Genomic DNA, 16759 nt, shown 5'->3' with positions numbered 1-16759 from the left:
TTTCCTGGACACTGAAAATATATCATATTAAGCGTGTATTAGAACTTGTCAATAATCTTTTTGCATCACATTAATTACATGTTGTTGAGGTAATGCAGATTAAAATTTAAAATTTTTCAAGGGTTAAAGATTTAATTAGTTATCTGTAATAACACCAAAGAAATTTTAAATTTCACAAGATTTGTGAAAACATTTTGTGGAATTTTCATGTGTAAGATGTAAGTTTTTGAAAGTTAACATTCACTTTCTAGGGCTCCCAGAAAAAATTTTCTTAAAAAATGTAAAAAGAATGCAATATGCGTTAAATTAAAATTAACATTGAAATTATACCCACTTTCCTCGTGGATTCCGTCTTGGTTTGTTATTCATCAACTAATGAGCTAGTTCTTAAAATTACTTATGCTTATTTCAACTTAAAATGATACTTTTTGAACAAAAAATCTGCACCTAAATGTTTGTGGAAAATCTACTTTAAGTAATTACCTTGGTTTCTTTTTGTCGTTTTCTGTTCTCGCATACAATCATGTTGTCTTCCTCAGGTTTTGATTTCTCCTGTTGGAAAATAAAATTATCCTGTTATACAATAAAAAGAGTGTTACGAGCTATATGACAGGTTTATATTCCTATTGGTGCACCGAGATGACAGGGCATGGAAAAGACTGCTCATGGGATTGACACCTTGGCCTTAAGTCATAGTTTTTTCAATCAAGAAATGTCTACATATTAACTTAAGACTACTCTGGTAGGACTTACCATTTTGCAAAAACAGAACTTGTAATCAGTACCATCTTCTATACATAAAAATAAAAAGGAATCATAAAGTAAATGATGGATCACATCAAATGACACAACTTGATTATTGTACCATGTACCATGGTTCAATGCAATGTATCAAACATAATATTTAGAAGTGAATTCAGCCTTGCATACTGGCATTGCACTGATGCTTCATAATGTCAGTTATGGTCAACAAGTGTTGGTTGCAAACCAATAACACGGTTTCCTGGGTTTCCACTAAAATGTCGAGGCAACAGACAATCCATAATTATTGGAATAGCACACTTAACCCCTGTCACTAACTACAGTAGTCCAACATGGAGGCACAATTAAGTATTTTTTTTTTATGTATTGAGAAGTGATGTATATTAGATCGTGAATTTTTATTTTATTTTATTTTTTTGTATACCGGCCATCATTCCAAAAAAACATCACTGCAAATACAAAAAATAATAATAATAATAATAATAATAAGTAGAGATGTAAATACCTGCAGCTACTTTTCTTTTTTTTGCATGTGCCTTAACTGTATGTGTTGACATTGTTCCTGGCTGTAGTACAGTCCCGGCTACATCTTTAGTGATGGGAATGAAAATGAGATTATTATGTTAATCTATTGTGCAGGCTACACAATCTGGCATATTAAATAAGGTCTACTAATACCTACTTTAAATAATAGTGGAAAACATTGTGGCAAGGAGACAGTAGTATCATTAGACAAAATGTTAAATCTTGATATCTTCGTAAACGAACCGCCTTATAATTTAATGATTACAAGGCAAAGCAACTAAAACTAATACTTTTAAAGGACAAAATTGCAGCTTCATGTCACCATTATGTCTCCCAAACAACAACTGGCTGGTAATTATTCATTAATTCATTGCCATTGGTCTCACCTTCCAGCTGAGTTTGTTCATTTTTTTTACATGCTATGTTATCTATATATTTTTTTTAGTGCTGTTTAATGGTAATGCCTTGTTTTCCTTTAAACTTAAGTATCTATTATTAAATTCTAGACTGCCTTGTTTACTACACCCAGGAATTAAGCGCAAGCTAACATGACAGGAGATAACTGGTTGATTTCCAATGCACCGAATGCAAGCTCTAGCTACCTGATGTTCTTCTCTTTTTTTATTTTCCTTTGATTGACCTCCACATACAGTTCTCTTTAGATCTTCCTCATTGATTTGATCACATTCCACTGGTGGACATCAAAATAAGATTTCATGCATTTAATATCTGAACAATGTAAAAGTCTGTGAAATTCAAATCCTGTTTTTTTTTTCCTTTTGAGTAATAATTATGTGATTAATAATAGCTGACAACGTTTGTCTCAGGCATCAGTAAGTTCACTTTTATTTTTTTGTCCTCACGCACTGCAGATGGAAACTATTGTTCTCATTTCTACAGTAACATTATTAATCATTGCACAACATTTTTGATCTTGCAAAGAGATTAATAAAAATTTTCATAAAAGTACGTATCAAATATTTGATTTAACTCACCAACTAATAATCCAATACCACTATCATTTAATCCTGGTGAAGTTGGTGGTGGCACTGTAGCAGGAGGTGACACAGCTGCAGGTGGTGCCCCTGTAACTGGCGGTGGAACCATAGTTGGTGGTGATGCTGTGGCAGGAGATGACATTGCTGTGGGTGGTGGCATTGTAACTGGTGGTGATAGCGTACTTAGTGCTGACAGTGTAGCGGGAGGTGACACAGTTGTGGATGGTGTCATCATAACTGGTGGTGATACCATTGCTGTTGGTAATAATGTTGTGGCTGGTGTCACTGCAACTGGTGGTGATAGCATACTTAGTGCTGACCGTGTAGCAGGAGGTGACGCAGTTGTGGGTTGTGTCACCATAGAAATTGGTGGTCATACTGTTGTGGCTGGTGTCACTGTAACTGGTGGTGATAGCGTACTTAGTGCTGACAGTGTAACGGGAGGTGACACAGTTGTGGGTGGTGTCACCGTAACTGGTGGTGATATTGTTGTGGCTGGTGTCGCTGTAACTGGTGGTGATAGCGTACTTAGTGCTGACAGTGTAGCAGGAGGTGACACGGTTGTGGGTGATGTCACCATAGCTGTTGGTGATACTGTTGTGGCTGGTGTCGCTGTAACTGGTGGTGATAGCGTACTTAGTGCTGACAGCGTAGCAGGAGGTGACACGGTGGTGGGTGGTGTCATCATAACTGGTGGTGATACTGTTGTGGCTGGTGTCACTGTATCTGGTGATGATAGCGTACTTAGTGCTGACAGTGTAGCAGGAGGTGACACAGTTGTGGGTGGTGTCACCAGAACTGGTGGTGATACCATTTCTGTTGGTGATACTTTTGTGGCTGGTGTCACTGTAACTGGTGATGAAAGCGTACTTCGTGCTGACAGTGTAGCAGGAGGTGACACAGTTGTGGGTGGTGTCACCAGAAGTGGTGGTGATACCATTGCTGTTGGTGATACTGTTGCGGCTGGTGTCACTGTAACCGGTGGTGATGCTATAGTTGTAGCCTTGCTTAATCCAAAATCTGTAGAAATAGATGGTGAAAAGTATTTCCATATCTCAGTGCACTGTGATAGGTTTAAACCCAGGAGCAGGGTGCGACTAAAGTCGTGTCCGATAGCCCGTGGCTAGTGGGTTTTGCAATCGGGCTTATGGATTTCGTGCTTTACTACCCCAATGGGCAAGTGAAAGTTTTTTAGGAAATTTCAAACGGCCACATGAAATTTCAATTCAGTACCTCCTTGATTCTGGTAAAACAGGTAAACTGAAAACTATTTTCAACTAATGGTATAATAGACTAATTACAGTAATTAGTAATTAGATTAATCCTACTTCCAAAAAAATCTAGGACCAGTTGAAATGGCATTCGGGCTATTACATGCTAATTGCAGGTTGCCTGAAGGGCAGGCTTTTAATATATATATATATATATATATATATATATATATATATATATATATATATATATATGTTTGTTTCACCCTGAGGAGTATCAAAAGTTCATATAGTGTGATTGTACCAGTAAAAACATCTGTTGATAAAATTTGTTCATTATTAAAGCATCTGTATACTAAAAATTATTGTAGAATAGCAAATAATAATTTTTTTTTTCCTGTGGTTAAGTAACACAAATTATAGAGTAATAATAACATTATTATTACATGTGGCAAATTCCTCCCATGCTTCTGGTCCAAACACACTTCTTTTAAGAAAAATGCAGTACTTAAAAGAAGTGCTTTGTTTGGCCTCTTTTGCTCTGGAAATGGTAGATCCATCCTCGTTGCTGAAAACCTGTTTACAGTTTGTGGTTAACCCAAGGCCATGATTCTTTATTTCTTGCTTTATGCGGTCGTGGGGTGCCAGAGTGTCCAAGCCATGATTAGAAAGCATTGCGAGGAAAGGACCCAGGGCCACAGCAAGTCCATTGCATTTCATTTCCCCTTGTTCAGGTGTTTTGATTTTGAAGGTAATGCACGGGTTGATGCAGGTCAAGAGCTGAAAAAAAAATTTATATATATAATATTGTAACTAGTTGAAGAACAGGGACTGGGTGTGTGGTGGGTTTAAACATTTACCTAATGCCCTAACCTACGACTGAGAGGGTGGGATTATGTATCATTATTCACAACTATCAATTTTGATTTAAATAATTTATGATAATTTATAATAATAATGTATAATAAATATCTGTGGTCACTGCTTTCGTGTTTATTCACTTTAGCCATTTGTGTGGAACTTGTGGTTTTTCACAAGGAAAAAACAATTTACAACAACCATTTGTAATAGAAAGCCAAGCAAAAATAAGACAGGTAAAACACCTTGAAATAGAAATGCACCATCCTATATATTGGAATTAAACCCATTCAATGTGAAATCCATGTGAGAAACATCAATACTTTGCAATTAAGCTGACCTATGATACTTATGAATTTTTAAATTCTGCAGCAACATGCAGTTTTGATTGTAGCAAGAAACTTCTTTAAAGGTTATCAATAATTCATAGGCAATGTCTAATGTACCTTGCCCCTTGTCAAGTCATTACAATGAATGGCCTCCATTATTAACGAAACAATGAAAGGCCCTCCATCTTCTGTGCTGGCACCATTTCCCTGTAACTTTGTTTGGTACTTTTTGACACACATGGGATAAATGGTATTTTCAAAGTACTCTTCTAGCATTTTGGTGTTAACAATTTCTTCATCATCAATGATATCGATAAGCTGCAAAGGAAAGATAAGGTAGTACTAGTACTCTAACTTTGATTGTCATAAATTTTTAAAATAGTTAATGGTATCTTGATTAACGATTAAAGACAATTTAATTATTATGACCTTAATAATATTATGGTTTTGGTGCTTATAACATTGAATTATTTTCAGTTGGTGGTTTCAACTGTCAGGAGGTTAGCTTAGTGACTATTAAAAATATTGCATTAAATGCAATAAGAAATTTTCTTATCCACCAGTATTAATTTATGAGCATAATTCTCCAAGACCAAGAATGAGGCACTTGATAAGAACGGAATTTTTATTTTTCTATTTGGGTTTTTTGCAACAAAAAGTAATCAAATTGTGTTTCTTGTAGTTTACTTGATCCGACTTTTCCTTTTGGAGGCTTTTTTTTAGCTCCTATGCAGCAACTTTGATATAATCTCCCTTTACTTTTGTTTGTAAAAGACCGGCCATCCCTACAACAAGTTGTTGATAGACCCTTTTTGAATAATAACTCACTTTTTAGGAGACATAATTTACTAGCAATTATTTGGAACTTCTGATGATGGCCACTTACCTCTACTCCCATTGACAAAAGAAGAGAGTAATTTTCCATCACCCTGTCGTCAATATCCATGAAGTCTTCTGCAAAGAGAGCTTTTATCTCCTTACTGAGGTTTAAAACAGTGGAGATGTTGATGGCAATTAATGGTCCCAGGGCCCTGGGAGCATTTGCCATCTGCTCTTGAAGGCTTTCTTCAGCCTGCAATTGGGCTTGGAGTCCGCTGGGGCTTCTGGGCCCCACAACAAAGGGGATCATGATCAAGCGGCTGGCAATCCTGTTGAAAAGTTAACGATATTAGGTTGTTTTTCTTTTAATTTCTGAAGACCACAATATAGCGGGTCTGTTGGGAGAGAGAAAAACCAAGAGGGCGTCTGTACAGCAGAGTAAAAAATATAATTTCAACATAATGTATTACAAATGTTCAATAATTAGGTAATTTTCAGAGGAAAAATTTCATGACTGCATGATCCACTTTCCGATGTTGGCTCAATACATTATGTGACCAGTATTAGTAGAAATGCCGGTACTAATTGGTTTGAATATTTAGACCTGTTAAATACGGAATTTAATTAATTTAATTGTGTTTATATTAGCATACCTATAATCCTGAGGAAGACCCTCCAGTGCTTCCCAGTTTACTGTCACCACTGGACAAGTCTTCGGTGACATTTCACGGCTACAAGTGCCATCCTTGCCTCCATCGAAGTATGCTAAGGCAAGCTCTCCGAGCTGATGGGTGTTCTTTATATCATCCAGCACGGGAGGAAAGGTTGACCTGGAGCAAAGACGTGGAATAAAACGCTCCCGTGCTGATGAAAAGAACTGCTTGTCATTACCCATTAGACGGAGAGCTACCCTAGCGGTTTTTGTTTTACCCAGTCTGTGTTCACCACAGATAACTGGGACTGGGAAATGTAAGCCTGCTTCTATAATGAATTCATAGTGCAGGCCTAATGTACTGCCAGCTGCAGAAAAAATAAAGGAAAAAAAGGGTACCTTATGCCAATATTACTTCCTTCCTTGTTTGTCAATGTTTATTAGTTTAGTGTCTGTAGATGGTACTAGTACTTCCAACAATCATAATGCAAAAACTATCATGACCTGTAGACCCTAAAACAAACGACGTCCTGTTATAGCTTGAGTTGCTAATATTGAAATCCCTAGTAACCTTTCCATTGCTGACAACCATGTAAAAAGTTCTATATACTCATGTATTTTTACCCGGTAAAAGTTCTTGAACCTTTGCCAGTTTCCAAAATGTTCTTTTCGTCAGATCAGACTTCACGATCACAATGTCACCTACTGAGATTGGGCTCTCCTTGTTTTGCTTCTTACATCTCTCATTAGAGCGCTCTCGTAGACTCAAAAGATACTCGTGCTGCCATCTCTTGGTGAACTGACGCAGTAATCGTTGGTGATGCTTAGCACTCTTTGTCAAGGTCTGATTAACACTAACAACTTCGAAATGCTGGTTACTTGGTGCACTAGTAATTTGTCTACCAGTAATTAGATGAGATGGCGTAAGTGGAGTGGAAACTGACTCTTCATCATCATAGACATATGTTAACGGTCGTGCATTTACGATTGCTTCGATTTCCACCATTGTGGTTTGTAGCTCATCATAGTTTAACGTAGAGCGTCCCACTGTTTTCTTCAATGGTTGCTTCACAACTTTAACCATCCGTTCCCAAAAACCCCCCCACCAAGGAGCTCGCTCAACGATAAAGTTCCATGTGATGCGATTGTCAGTTAAGTATCGCGTAACCTCGTCTGATTGTATGATCTTCCTTATATCTTTGGATGCGGATCTGAAGGTTTTGGCATTGTCAGACAGAAGGGTGACTGGTAATCCCCGGCGACTAACGAACCTACGAAAGGCCAACAGAAATGAATCAACGCTCAGAGAAGGCGTCAGTTCCAAATGAATCGCTCTCGTGGACGCGCAAGTGAATAAACAAATGTACACCTTGTCGGAGCCCGTTTCTTTTGAAGACCTTCCATCACGTATGTACAAAGGACCTATGAAGTCTAATCCTGTGTGGGAAAAAGGCGGGTCTAGAGACACTCGTTCCAGTGGTAAATCTGGAGTCGGTGGTGGTCTGTATGGAGCTCCTTCTACTCTTCTACAGATGGTACATTTTCTTACAATTTTCTTCACAACTTTTCGACCTCTTGGTACCCAGAATCGTCCTCGAATAGTGGTTAAGGTGTCCTTGATACCACTGTGTTTAATCTTGGAGTGCACATCCTGGATGATGAGACTAGTTAGTGGGTGTTTAGACGGAAGTAAGATTGGATTCTTGCTTTCTTCAGAGAGCGGTGCATTGTTTACTCTCCCCTTGCATCTGATGATTTGTTGGTTGTCAAGGAACAAGTTGAATTGCGTGACATAGACGGGTGGAAATGTTCCCCTTTTGCTTTGAAGAAATTCGAGTTCTTTGGCAAATGAGGCTTTCTGTACAGTCTTGATCCACAGCATTTCAGCTTGATTTAACTCTTGAGCATTAAGTTCCCTTTTTGACGAATGTTCTGGTAACTTGTGAGTTTCACGGTTTGATACACTGTTCTTCGCATTACCTATGAACCGTAATAGGTAGGCTGTCACGCGGAATAATCGTGTTACACTGCAGTATCGTTCAATGTCAATGACTTGACTGAGATTGATTGAATGGTCTTCTGACTCTGTCGTGACCAGAGAGTGCGTGACACTCACAGGGCTTTTTAGAACTTCTTGAAGGGCTTCTTCGTCATCAGACAAAGCACTTGTTTGGGGCGACTCAGGCCAATGTTCTCTCACTAACTTCAGAAACTTGGGCCCATTCCTCCATGTCTGGTTTTGTGCTAATTGCTCTCCTCCACATCCTCGTGATGGTAGATCAGCGGGGTTCAACTCCCCGGGACAGAAATTCCAGTTGGCTTCGTTAGTTAGTTCTCGTATCCTGCTGACCCGGTGTTGTATGTAAGGTTTCCATGCTTTGGCATTTTTTATCCAACAAAGTGTGGTGAATGAATCGGTCCACAAAAATGTTCCTTCGATTGGAAGAATGGATTGTAACGTTTGCTGCGTTGAGTGAACTAGTTGGGCTAGCAATGCAGCTCCTAGCAGTTCCAACCTGGGAATTGACTGACGTTTACTCGGCGCTACTCTCGTCTTGGATGTCATGATGTTGACTTGGATTTCACCATTGCTGAATGCGGTTCTCAGGTACACAACAGCTGCATAGGCTCTTTTCGACGCATCTGAAAAGCCATGGATCTGATAGGAGCATACTGCTGACTGCGCTGGTGAGTAATTGGCATAACATCGGGGAACTCGAATGTTCTTCAGAGCATTCAGGTCATTAATGAACATTTTCCACTTCGCTAAAGCTTCTCCTTCCAAGTTTTCATCCCAATTGACCCTCTCAACACATAAATCTTGAAAAAGGACTTTCATGTTTATTGTAAATGGAGTTAACAGTCCAATCGGATCAAAGATTTTGGCTGACAGTTTCAAAACACATCGTTTGGTAGCTGGAAGGGCTTCTGCGTACTCAATCAACTCAGAGAGGTCATAGCGAAATTCATCTCGAATGACATCCCAGTAAATCCCGAGAATCTTCACCAATTGCTCTGTTTCCAGTTTATCATCTTTGGCACTCGATGACTCTTCTTTCTTGAGATTTTGTGTACTTTCACTTTCTTTGGGAGGGGATTCCCAAACTGACGGTCCTCTTCTTTCTTCATCCTGCTTGATTTTTTCGCGGAAGGACTGACAGTTAGAATTCCACTTACGCAGTGAGAATCCTCCATCTTTCATGATTTCCTGTGCTTTGTCGTACAAGTTCACAGTTTCATTCTCGCGAAACACTCCTCCTGCCAGATCATCAACATAGAAGCTGGAACTTAACAAAGATGTTACTTCTGGTTCCCTTTCTTTGTACTTGGACAGATGGAGTTTTATGGTACTTGCCAGGATAGCTGGACTTGGAGTTAAGCCAAACACAAGCCTTCGAAACTGGTATTGCTTGATTTGCGGACGATCTTTCTCAATGTCATCGAACCATAGAAACCTCAGCATACTTCTGTCTTCTGGGTTGATCTGTATCTGATGGAAGGCCTTTTCGATGTCAGCTACTACAGCAATTGGATACCCTCGAAACTTAACCACAATATCAAATAGGTGTGGCACTAAGTTCGGTCCTTTCTCTAAACACTCGTTAATTGAAGCAGTTGACTTGTCAGATTTGGCTGAACCATCAAATACAACTCTCAATTTTGTAGTTTCCCGGTTCGACCAAATTACGCCATGATGAGGTAAGAAATGCATTGGAGCTTGGTCGTAGTTGTGTTCTGGTACGGCTTCGATTATCCCGGATTTGACTTGATCCTTGATCACATTGTCATAATCTCTCAATAGTTCCTTGTTTTTCTTCAGTCGCGAGTGAAGCTGTCTCAATCTTGTAACACACAATTCGTACTCGTTTGAAGCAGGAACAAGGCCTTCCTTCCAAGGCAGACCAACTTCGTATCTTCCTTCATTCTCATTGAAATGAATACTCTCCAGGAACTCTCCACTATCTGACTGTGACACGGGTGGCTTCTCTCGTACTCCTAATGACTCAATGTCCCAGAATTTTTGCAAGGCATTACATAACTCATCGTTCTCACTATGACTGATGTCAAATGGGCTCAAGGTCATCAATTCCGGCCTCTCTATGATGAGATTTGTAGTTGCAAACTTCTCTCTTGATTCTTCAGCACTTGTGGGACCAGACAAGACCCATCCGAACATGCTGCTAACTGCTACGGGACCACTGCAGCCACGAATGACATCCCCAGACACAATATCGAAATAATAATCAGATCCAATTAGCACATCTATGTCCTGTTGACCTGTTTCAGCAATGCTCATGTCAGCAAGCTCGAGACCTTGCAGATGTACGTGATTGTCGATGTTAACTTTAGCTGACACCGCCGAGCAAATCTTCGGGAAACATAGTGCAGATATCTTGATATCTCCTTGAGATCCTTGCAACCGCAAGTTCACAACATCACATTGTTGCTTCGTATATCTTTCGTCTCCAAAGGTGTTAAGATGCAATGTTTCTGACTTGACAGGGGTCAGATTAAGCCTCGATTTCAATCTGGTTGTGATGTAGGTGCGTTGACTTCCGGTATCCAAAAGTATTCTAACTGGTGCGGCTTTAGAACTGACAACATTGACAGCCATGGCTTTCGCTGTTTGTAAGAGCACAGTTCCCTTTGCCTTGTTGCTCACTGTTGTTGTTGTCGTTGTCTCTTCGGCTGAAACTTCTTTTGGTTTCGGTTTCCCTTGGTCAAGCATTGAACAAATCGACTGATGATGCCGCTGCTGGCAGTGTCGGCATTTTTTTGGATTCGTGCAGTCTTTTGCACAGTGATCAAAACGCAAACAATTGAAGCATCGTTTATCCCTTTCCAAAATACTTCTTCGTTGAGCGGTATCTTTTACCACACCACATGATGCAGAGTAATGCTCGTTTTGACAATAGGCACATTTGATTTTGAAGTTCCCACTTTGCTGAGAGACGAGTGAATTCGCGGTTGGCGTTTGATTTCGAAACTTTGAATCACGGCCGGGTGGTTGAACTTTCCCGCCTTCGCTTGTTTTCGCCATGGTCATCTCGCTTGCTTCCCGCGCTTCGACTTCAACCTTTATCACGTTTAGCAACTCCTCCATTTTCCATACAGAATCCTTAGAGTTCCTGGCTATCTGCAATCAAATCTCAGATGGCAACTTTGACATAATAACAGGAATTAAAAGACTTCCGTATTGATCTGAAGTTACGCCGAGCGATGCCAAACCGCGGGAATGAACACAAATTTGATCGTAGACGTATCGAAGACTGGCTGGGCGATCATTAGAACACGGCGAAACCTTGAGGAGCTGATCCATATGTGCGCTGATAATTTGTTGGGGACGCCCGAAACGTTCTTGTAATAATTTGACTGCTGCGTTGTAGTTCGCTTCGGTTAAGGTAAGACCCTGAATAGCTCGAGCGGCGGCCCCTTCAAGGACAGAATTGAGGTAGTTGAACTTATCGATGTTGGAAATCCCTTCGTTACGATGAACCGCCGATTGAAATGAATCCCAGAAGGTATTCCACTTGGTCACATCTCCTCTAAACTTCGGCAGGTACAACTTCGGTAATCTTGCACGGACTGCATTTTGATTCACTGGCTGTGATGTCGTTTGAGGAGATCCCACGTGTTGCTGGGTTGGCATGTTCACCTTGCTCGCATTCTCGATTTTGCATTTTAGACGTATAATTGAGGCAGTAAATTCTTCTGACTCTTCGATTTCTTTATCAATCGTTGTAACTTCGCATAAAGATAATATTTCTTGGTCCATTTCGCTAAGCGACTCTTGTTTTCCATCCAAGAGTTGTCTCATAACATTGAGCCGTTCGTAATCCTTGTCTTCGCTTTGCAACATTTCGGTGAATTCTTGATCCAGTTTCGATACATATCGTCGGTGTCCTTCACGTATAACTCGCAGTCGTTCCAAATTCGATGTATTCGCTTGCATACTCGATGTACTTGATATCTCGTGTGTTTTTGACTTCGGTTTACCCTTTTTGGGAGGCATTGCGATCGAAAATCTGCCCCACGTTGGGCGCCATTTAGTAAACACAACTGATCATGTTTAATAGTCGAAATCGAAAAATGCTTACTGACAAAAAATATTCCCGCGTCTCGGGTTACTTGATGGTGCAATAAAGATCACGTGACTACAATATTACGCAGACATCAATAAATTAACATAAATTATATAAAAAATGTTCACAACACATGATATATTATTAAGTTATTAAGTGTTTGAGTGGATAAATAAAAGCTTTATAAAAACTTCTTAAAAGGGAAGTGACCTCAAACTAATAGTTACAGATGCAAGCAGCTGATAATAATAATGATAATAATAATAATTAATGTTGAAAATTTTGTTATAAAGATAATAAACCTACCCACTGCTAGAAAAGATGCTATAAAGTTCCCATGCAGGGTCTCCTTTAACCCGCGCAAAACATCGTTTAAGGCTTGTGTTGTGAACGGATAGATGACCTCCTGAGTCTTTACGTTGTCATCAAAGAGGTCATCTATCCACACAAACTCCTTCTCTTCCTCTGGGACAATGTCACCATTATCATCTATGTGAATGGACTCGTTGATTACCCAGACTTTAGAACCCTCTTGTCTGCCAATAGTTTTTGCAGCTTTAAAAGTTTTTCTCCTGTTCTCATTTTCACAGTTTCTGTTCAGAACAAAAATAAAATTTGAAAGTAAACTTTTAAAAAATTAGACTTTGAAGTTATTTTGTCTCTGGTTCCATAAAATATCCATGGCCCCAGCAAGGAAGGCTATTGGAAATTCTAAGTGCTGGGGCAGATCCAGTAGGGGGGGTTCAGTTTACCCCCCTAAGCATAGCACCAAAGCAAGTGTGACTGTTAACTAAAACAGCTTCAACTCGACAAGTATTCACTCATGAGAAACTGTGGCAGACTGTCAAATTTTTGTAAGTAGAGTTAAGATAGAACTTAATAAATTGTTGCTAATCGTGTTTCTTCAAAAGGGGTCTCATGGTAATTATAATAATTATTTTATTAAATTATAACAATCATTTTGTTTGATAGTCTAAATTAATAATAATGACTTGCAGGCAGACTACTGTTGAAACATGAATGTCTATAACCATCGACTAGCAAAATTGTTTATACGTTAATCAGTTCACAGGATAATTGTCATGAAGAGCCGGGGGCCGGGGATTTCCCCTGGCTACTATGAGTTTGAACCCTGGCTAGTTTTAATGGAAAATAGAAGAAAAATAGAACCAAAAGAAATTTCTAGCTGTTTGATTCCCTGCCAACTTGTTGTATTTTCCCGGCAACTCGGAACCTTAGTGACAACACTGAGTTCACTCAAATGCCCTAATCAGATAAGGACAGGATCCTTACATGATTTTAATTACTATTTTACATATGACTTACCGAAAATAAGACTTCATTATGTCCCTCAAGAACATTCTAAACTGGGAAGAATCGAACTCACACATCAAAACCCCAGATTTGCAAGACTGATTCAACTCTTCAATAAACTTGCTAACCCCACCATTTAGAACTTTATTTGTTCTGAAGAAGCATTTTCTAAAAAAAAAGAAAAGAAATGACCACTATGAGTGATTATTGCCTCAAAAAAGTTTCAATATATGGGTGTATTGGCATGGCATGGCATGTTCACAGTAAATTTCAGTAAATGACTGCATTATATATTTGCAGATTGGCTCCAGTTTTAAAAAAGTGAATAAACGAACCTCTTTTGAACAAGAAAGTATCATTTCTATGATCTAGCATAATGATATTGATGTATATCTGAATTAACACTTATCCAAGTCCACTACTTCTCCACTTGGATGACTTGAATCAAATAAGCCTCCTCCCATTTGCAAGAGGCTTTAGTAAAATATAATGTAATTTGAAGAAGCATTGCAGAAGATTTCAACATGTACTGATACTTCTGCAAATATGGATATACTAACATAATATAACACTAAATAATGTGATACCTATCTTCCCCAGTGATGGAACATTTCACAAGACAGAGAAAACCACTGTCCTGGCCTCCTGCGTCAACATGCTTTAATAGTGTTAGGGAAAAACTCGCTTTTTCAAAGTACTTCCTATTCCCCTTTGCATCTTGTCCCATGATACCCATGGTCCTCTCATTGAATACAAATTCTGGTTGGCTCATCTGCGTGGAAAAAAATTGGTAATTCTTTAAAAAGTATTCAGCCCCCGGGGACAACTCCCATTTTAGTGACAGGATGCTCATTGTCTCGCTTTGGGCTGTAAATTGCAGATTTTGGACTCGGGATGTTTTTTTCCCATTCAAGTATCGCTTAGGGGAAATAATGCACGAGAAATTTTGAAGTTGATAGCATCCTAAGCGTCAACTTAGACCACTTTTTCTGGACACCTCCTTTAGTTACTTAGTTATTTTTCGTGTTTTAGCTTTCTGTGTTTAATATTACTTCTGTAACATTGACTCTGAAAAGCCTTGTGGGGACGAGCCAATGAATATGAATGTATATCTGCATGCATGTATGCATGTATGTGGCATTCAATGTTGACATCTTTAACGCAAATTGTGCAAATCGCCACAACTCTCATTTGGACGTCTTTTTAGACCTTTAGAGGTCAAACAATTAATCAGCTGAATAAATACTGGGCAGTGCCCACATTGGTATCCTTTAGGTTTTTTTTTTTTTTTTAGCATCCAACCTCTGTTCTGTTTTATGGGCTAAATGTACGTACATGTGCACGTGAACAGTGACTGGTACCTCACCTTCGCACCTTTGTTTTGTTCTTTACACCGTCCGCGAAATTACAGGGAAGATTGGCACCTGTACGGTAAGTTAAAAAGTAAACTTCTTTTATTTTGAAAACGTATTTACATCAAGGCTCGTAATGTTATGGCACAGGCAGACCACCCTCTGTTAGTGGGGGCCGTTGTTGATTGAAATCTGAGCAACGATCTTTTGTTATTTATAGAAGAAATACATATGAACAATACGGTGGCTATAATTTGTTCCAAAATGCATAATTTAAAAAAAAAATTTCAATAAAAGTTTGAAGAAAATGTTAACTGAGTCATGTGTCATGTTTTTTTCGCCGTCCCATGCTGTTTTAAGCGCTATTTCGCGAGATGAATATTTGACCTCGGCGGTTAGAACTAAAGAAGGAGACAAGGCAGGCAGCAATCAGCCGCCGGCGCGTGACCCAGTCCAATTTACGCTGGAACTGACGCCAGACTATTTAATTTCTTACCTCGAAATTACCGGCTCCCGATCCACTAGATATGTATCCATGCCCCATCCGAATGAGAGCTCAATCCTTCCAAAATTTATCGAGTAAAGCGATCCTGAAGTTGCAAGACCAGCTTTCTCAACATGACCGGTGCAAAAAACTCAACCAAAGGCATTTGAGGAATGCGCGTCCATTCAAATCCACCAATCAGCGTATCGCGACCGTTGGCAGTTCAAAACCACAACCCTGCCCCGCACAGGGATGTTTGTAACTTCCGCTCCTCAAAACGGAAGTCACTTGTAACCAATCAGCTGAGCGCTGAGTTTTCCCGGGTAATACGACGCCTGTCACGGTTTGTTTTGATTCTGTAAACCGTTTTTGATCAGTGTTATTCTTGATTCAAAATCACTCAACTTCAGAAAATGAAAAGGAAACGGTCAGCTTTCCAGGAGAAAAGATGTTGGTAAGTCTTAATCAGCAGTAGAGACATTCATCTCGTATACTCGTACTCTCAATTTTTAATGAAGCTTAAGTGCTTCGTATAGGAAACTTTAATTTTGTGCCAGGGTTGGGAAAATATATATTATAACGAAATTTGTTACTGTTCACGACAGGTTTTCGCAAACGTTCGAGTTCCGTGTGGGCGAAAATTTGTCCATGACCGAAGTTATGGCTACTTTCGCTAACGAAAAAGAGAATTTAAACTTCGAGTTGGATGACAGAGATGTCCGAGCGTTAGTAGCTGATCTGTTTGGTGAAGTTAAGACGTTCTATCCACGACGAGATGGCAAACGAGTGGCCGTGTTTTTAAACATCGCCAAGAAAAGGCCCGATGAAACTACTAATGATACCTGGAAAAGTATGGAGATTTCATGTGTGATGAATGGATGGGTTTTGCGACAAAAAAACGTCAATCCTCCCTTGCTAAGTTTCAGCAGATTGGCCGGTGTTTACATCGACGGCAATGAAGTTGTGATACAACTCAAGATAAATCCGCTAACATCAGAGTTTTCGCTCAAATCATTTCTGGGTAACACCCTCACCCATGAAACTTTTGGCTTTAAGGCGAACGAAACCAAAAACCTCCCCTTTATCCTTGAGTACCTTGCACGTTTTTCGGTATGCTGTGGACTCCCCGCAAACGACCACAATGATTCTGTTGTTAGAAAAGATAGCGATGAAATGTGCACCCAGGTCAAAATTGGCACGCGAACAGCCTATTTGTCACGCAAATGCCATCAAGTGGTGCCGTCCCTGGGGGAGACCTGTGTGGAGTGTGGATATCTAAAAAGGCTTTTGTCCAAAAGAAAAGAGACATACTCCAATATCATGAAGACCAAAAACTCTCTTATGGGTGACGAAGAAAAGCTAGCTAAAGTGA

At 39.5% G+C, this 16759-nt stretch overlaps 2 protein-coding genes, 1 long non-coding RNA gene and 1 pseudogene across 3 annotated transcripts in view; all 4 read right to left on the bottom strand.

The window, feature by feature from the left end:
• LOC140929761 (E3 ubiquitin-protein ligase UHRF2-like) overlaps positions 1-1347 on the bottom strand; it is a 2008-nt gene extending 661 nt beyond the window's left edge. Inside the window, exons 1-4 of the mRNA XM_073379470.1 lie at positions 1268-1347; positions 754-791; positions 484-552; positions 1-11 (exon numbers count right to left, since the gene is read on the bottom strand). The exon at positions 1-11 is cut by the window's left edge and continues 57 nt beyond it. Coding sequence (XP_073235571.1) covers positions 1-11; positions 484-552; positions 754-791; positions 1268-1319 — 170 coding nt within the window. The 5' untranslated portion in view covers positions 1320-1347. The remainder of the gene's footprint in view (positions 12-483; positions 553-753; positions 792-1267) is intronic.
• LOC140932227 (uncharacterized) overlaps positions 1-16759 on the bottom strand; it is a 61523-nt pseudogene that overhangs the window by 26707 nt on the left and 18057 nt on the right.
• LOC140929935 (uncharacterized) lies at positions 3213-4937 on the bottom strand. Its single transcript, XR_012164814.1, has 3 exons — positions 4801-4937; positions 3943-4276; positions 3213-3305 (listed from the first exon to the last, which is right to left on the bottom strand). It is a non-coding gene; the product is annotated as an uncharacterized lncRNA (long non-coding RNA).
• LOC140929972 (uncharacterized) lies at positions 12302-14934 on the bottom strand. The gene is made up of 5 exons (XM_073379648.1): positions 14926-14934; positions 14139-14323; positions 13564-13719; positions 12544-12830; positions 12302-12309 (listed from the first exon to the last, which is right to left on the bottom strand). The coding sequence occupies exons 2-5, from the start codon at positions 14321-14323 to the stop codon at positions 12302-12304; spliced, it is 636 nt and encodes a 211-aa protein (XP_073235749.1). The 5' UTR covers positions 14926-14934.

This window comes from Porites lutea, chromosome 3 (assembly GCF_958299795.1).
Source record: "Porites lutea chromosome 3, jaPorLute2.1, whole genome shotgun sequence".
In the NCBI taxonomy this organism is placed as follows: Eukaryota; Metazoa; Cnidaria; class Anthozoa; order Scleractinia; family Poritidae; genus Porites; species Porites lutea.
Note: the sequence above shows the minus strand (reverse complement) of the source record. Positions and strands in the feature narration are given on the sequence as shown.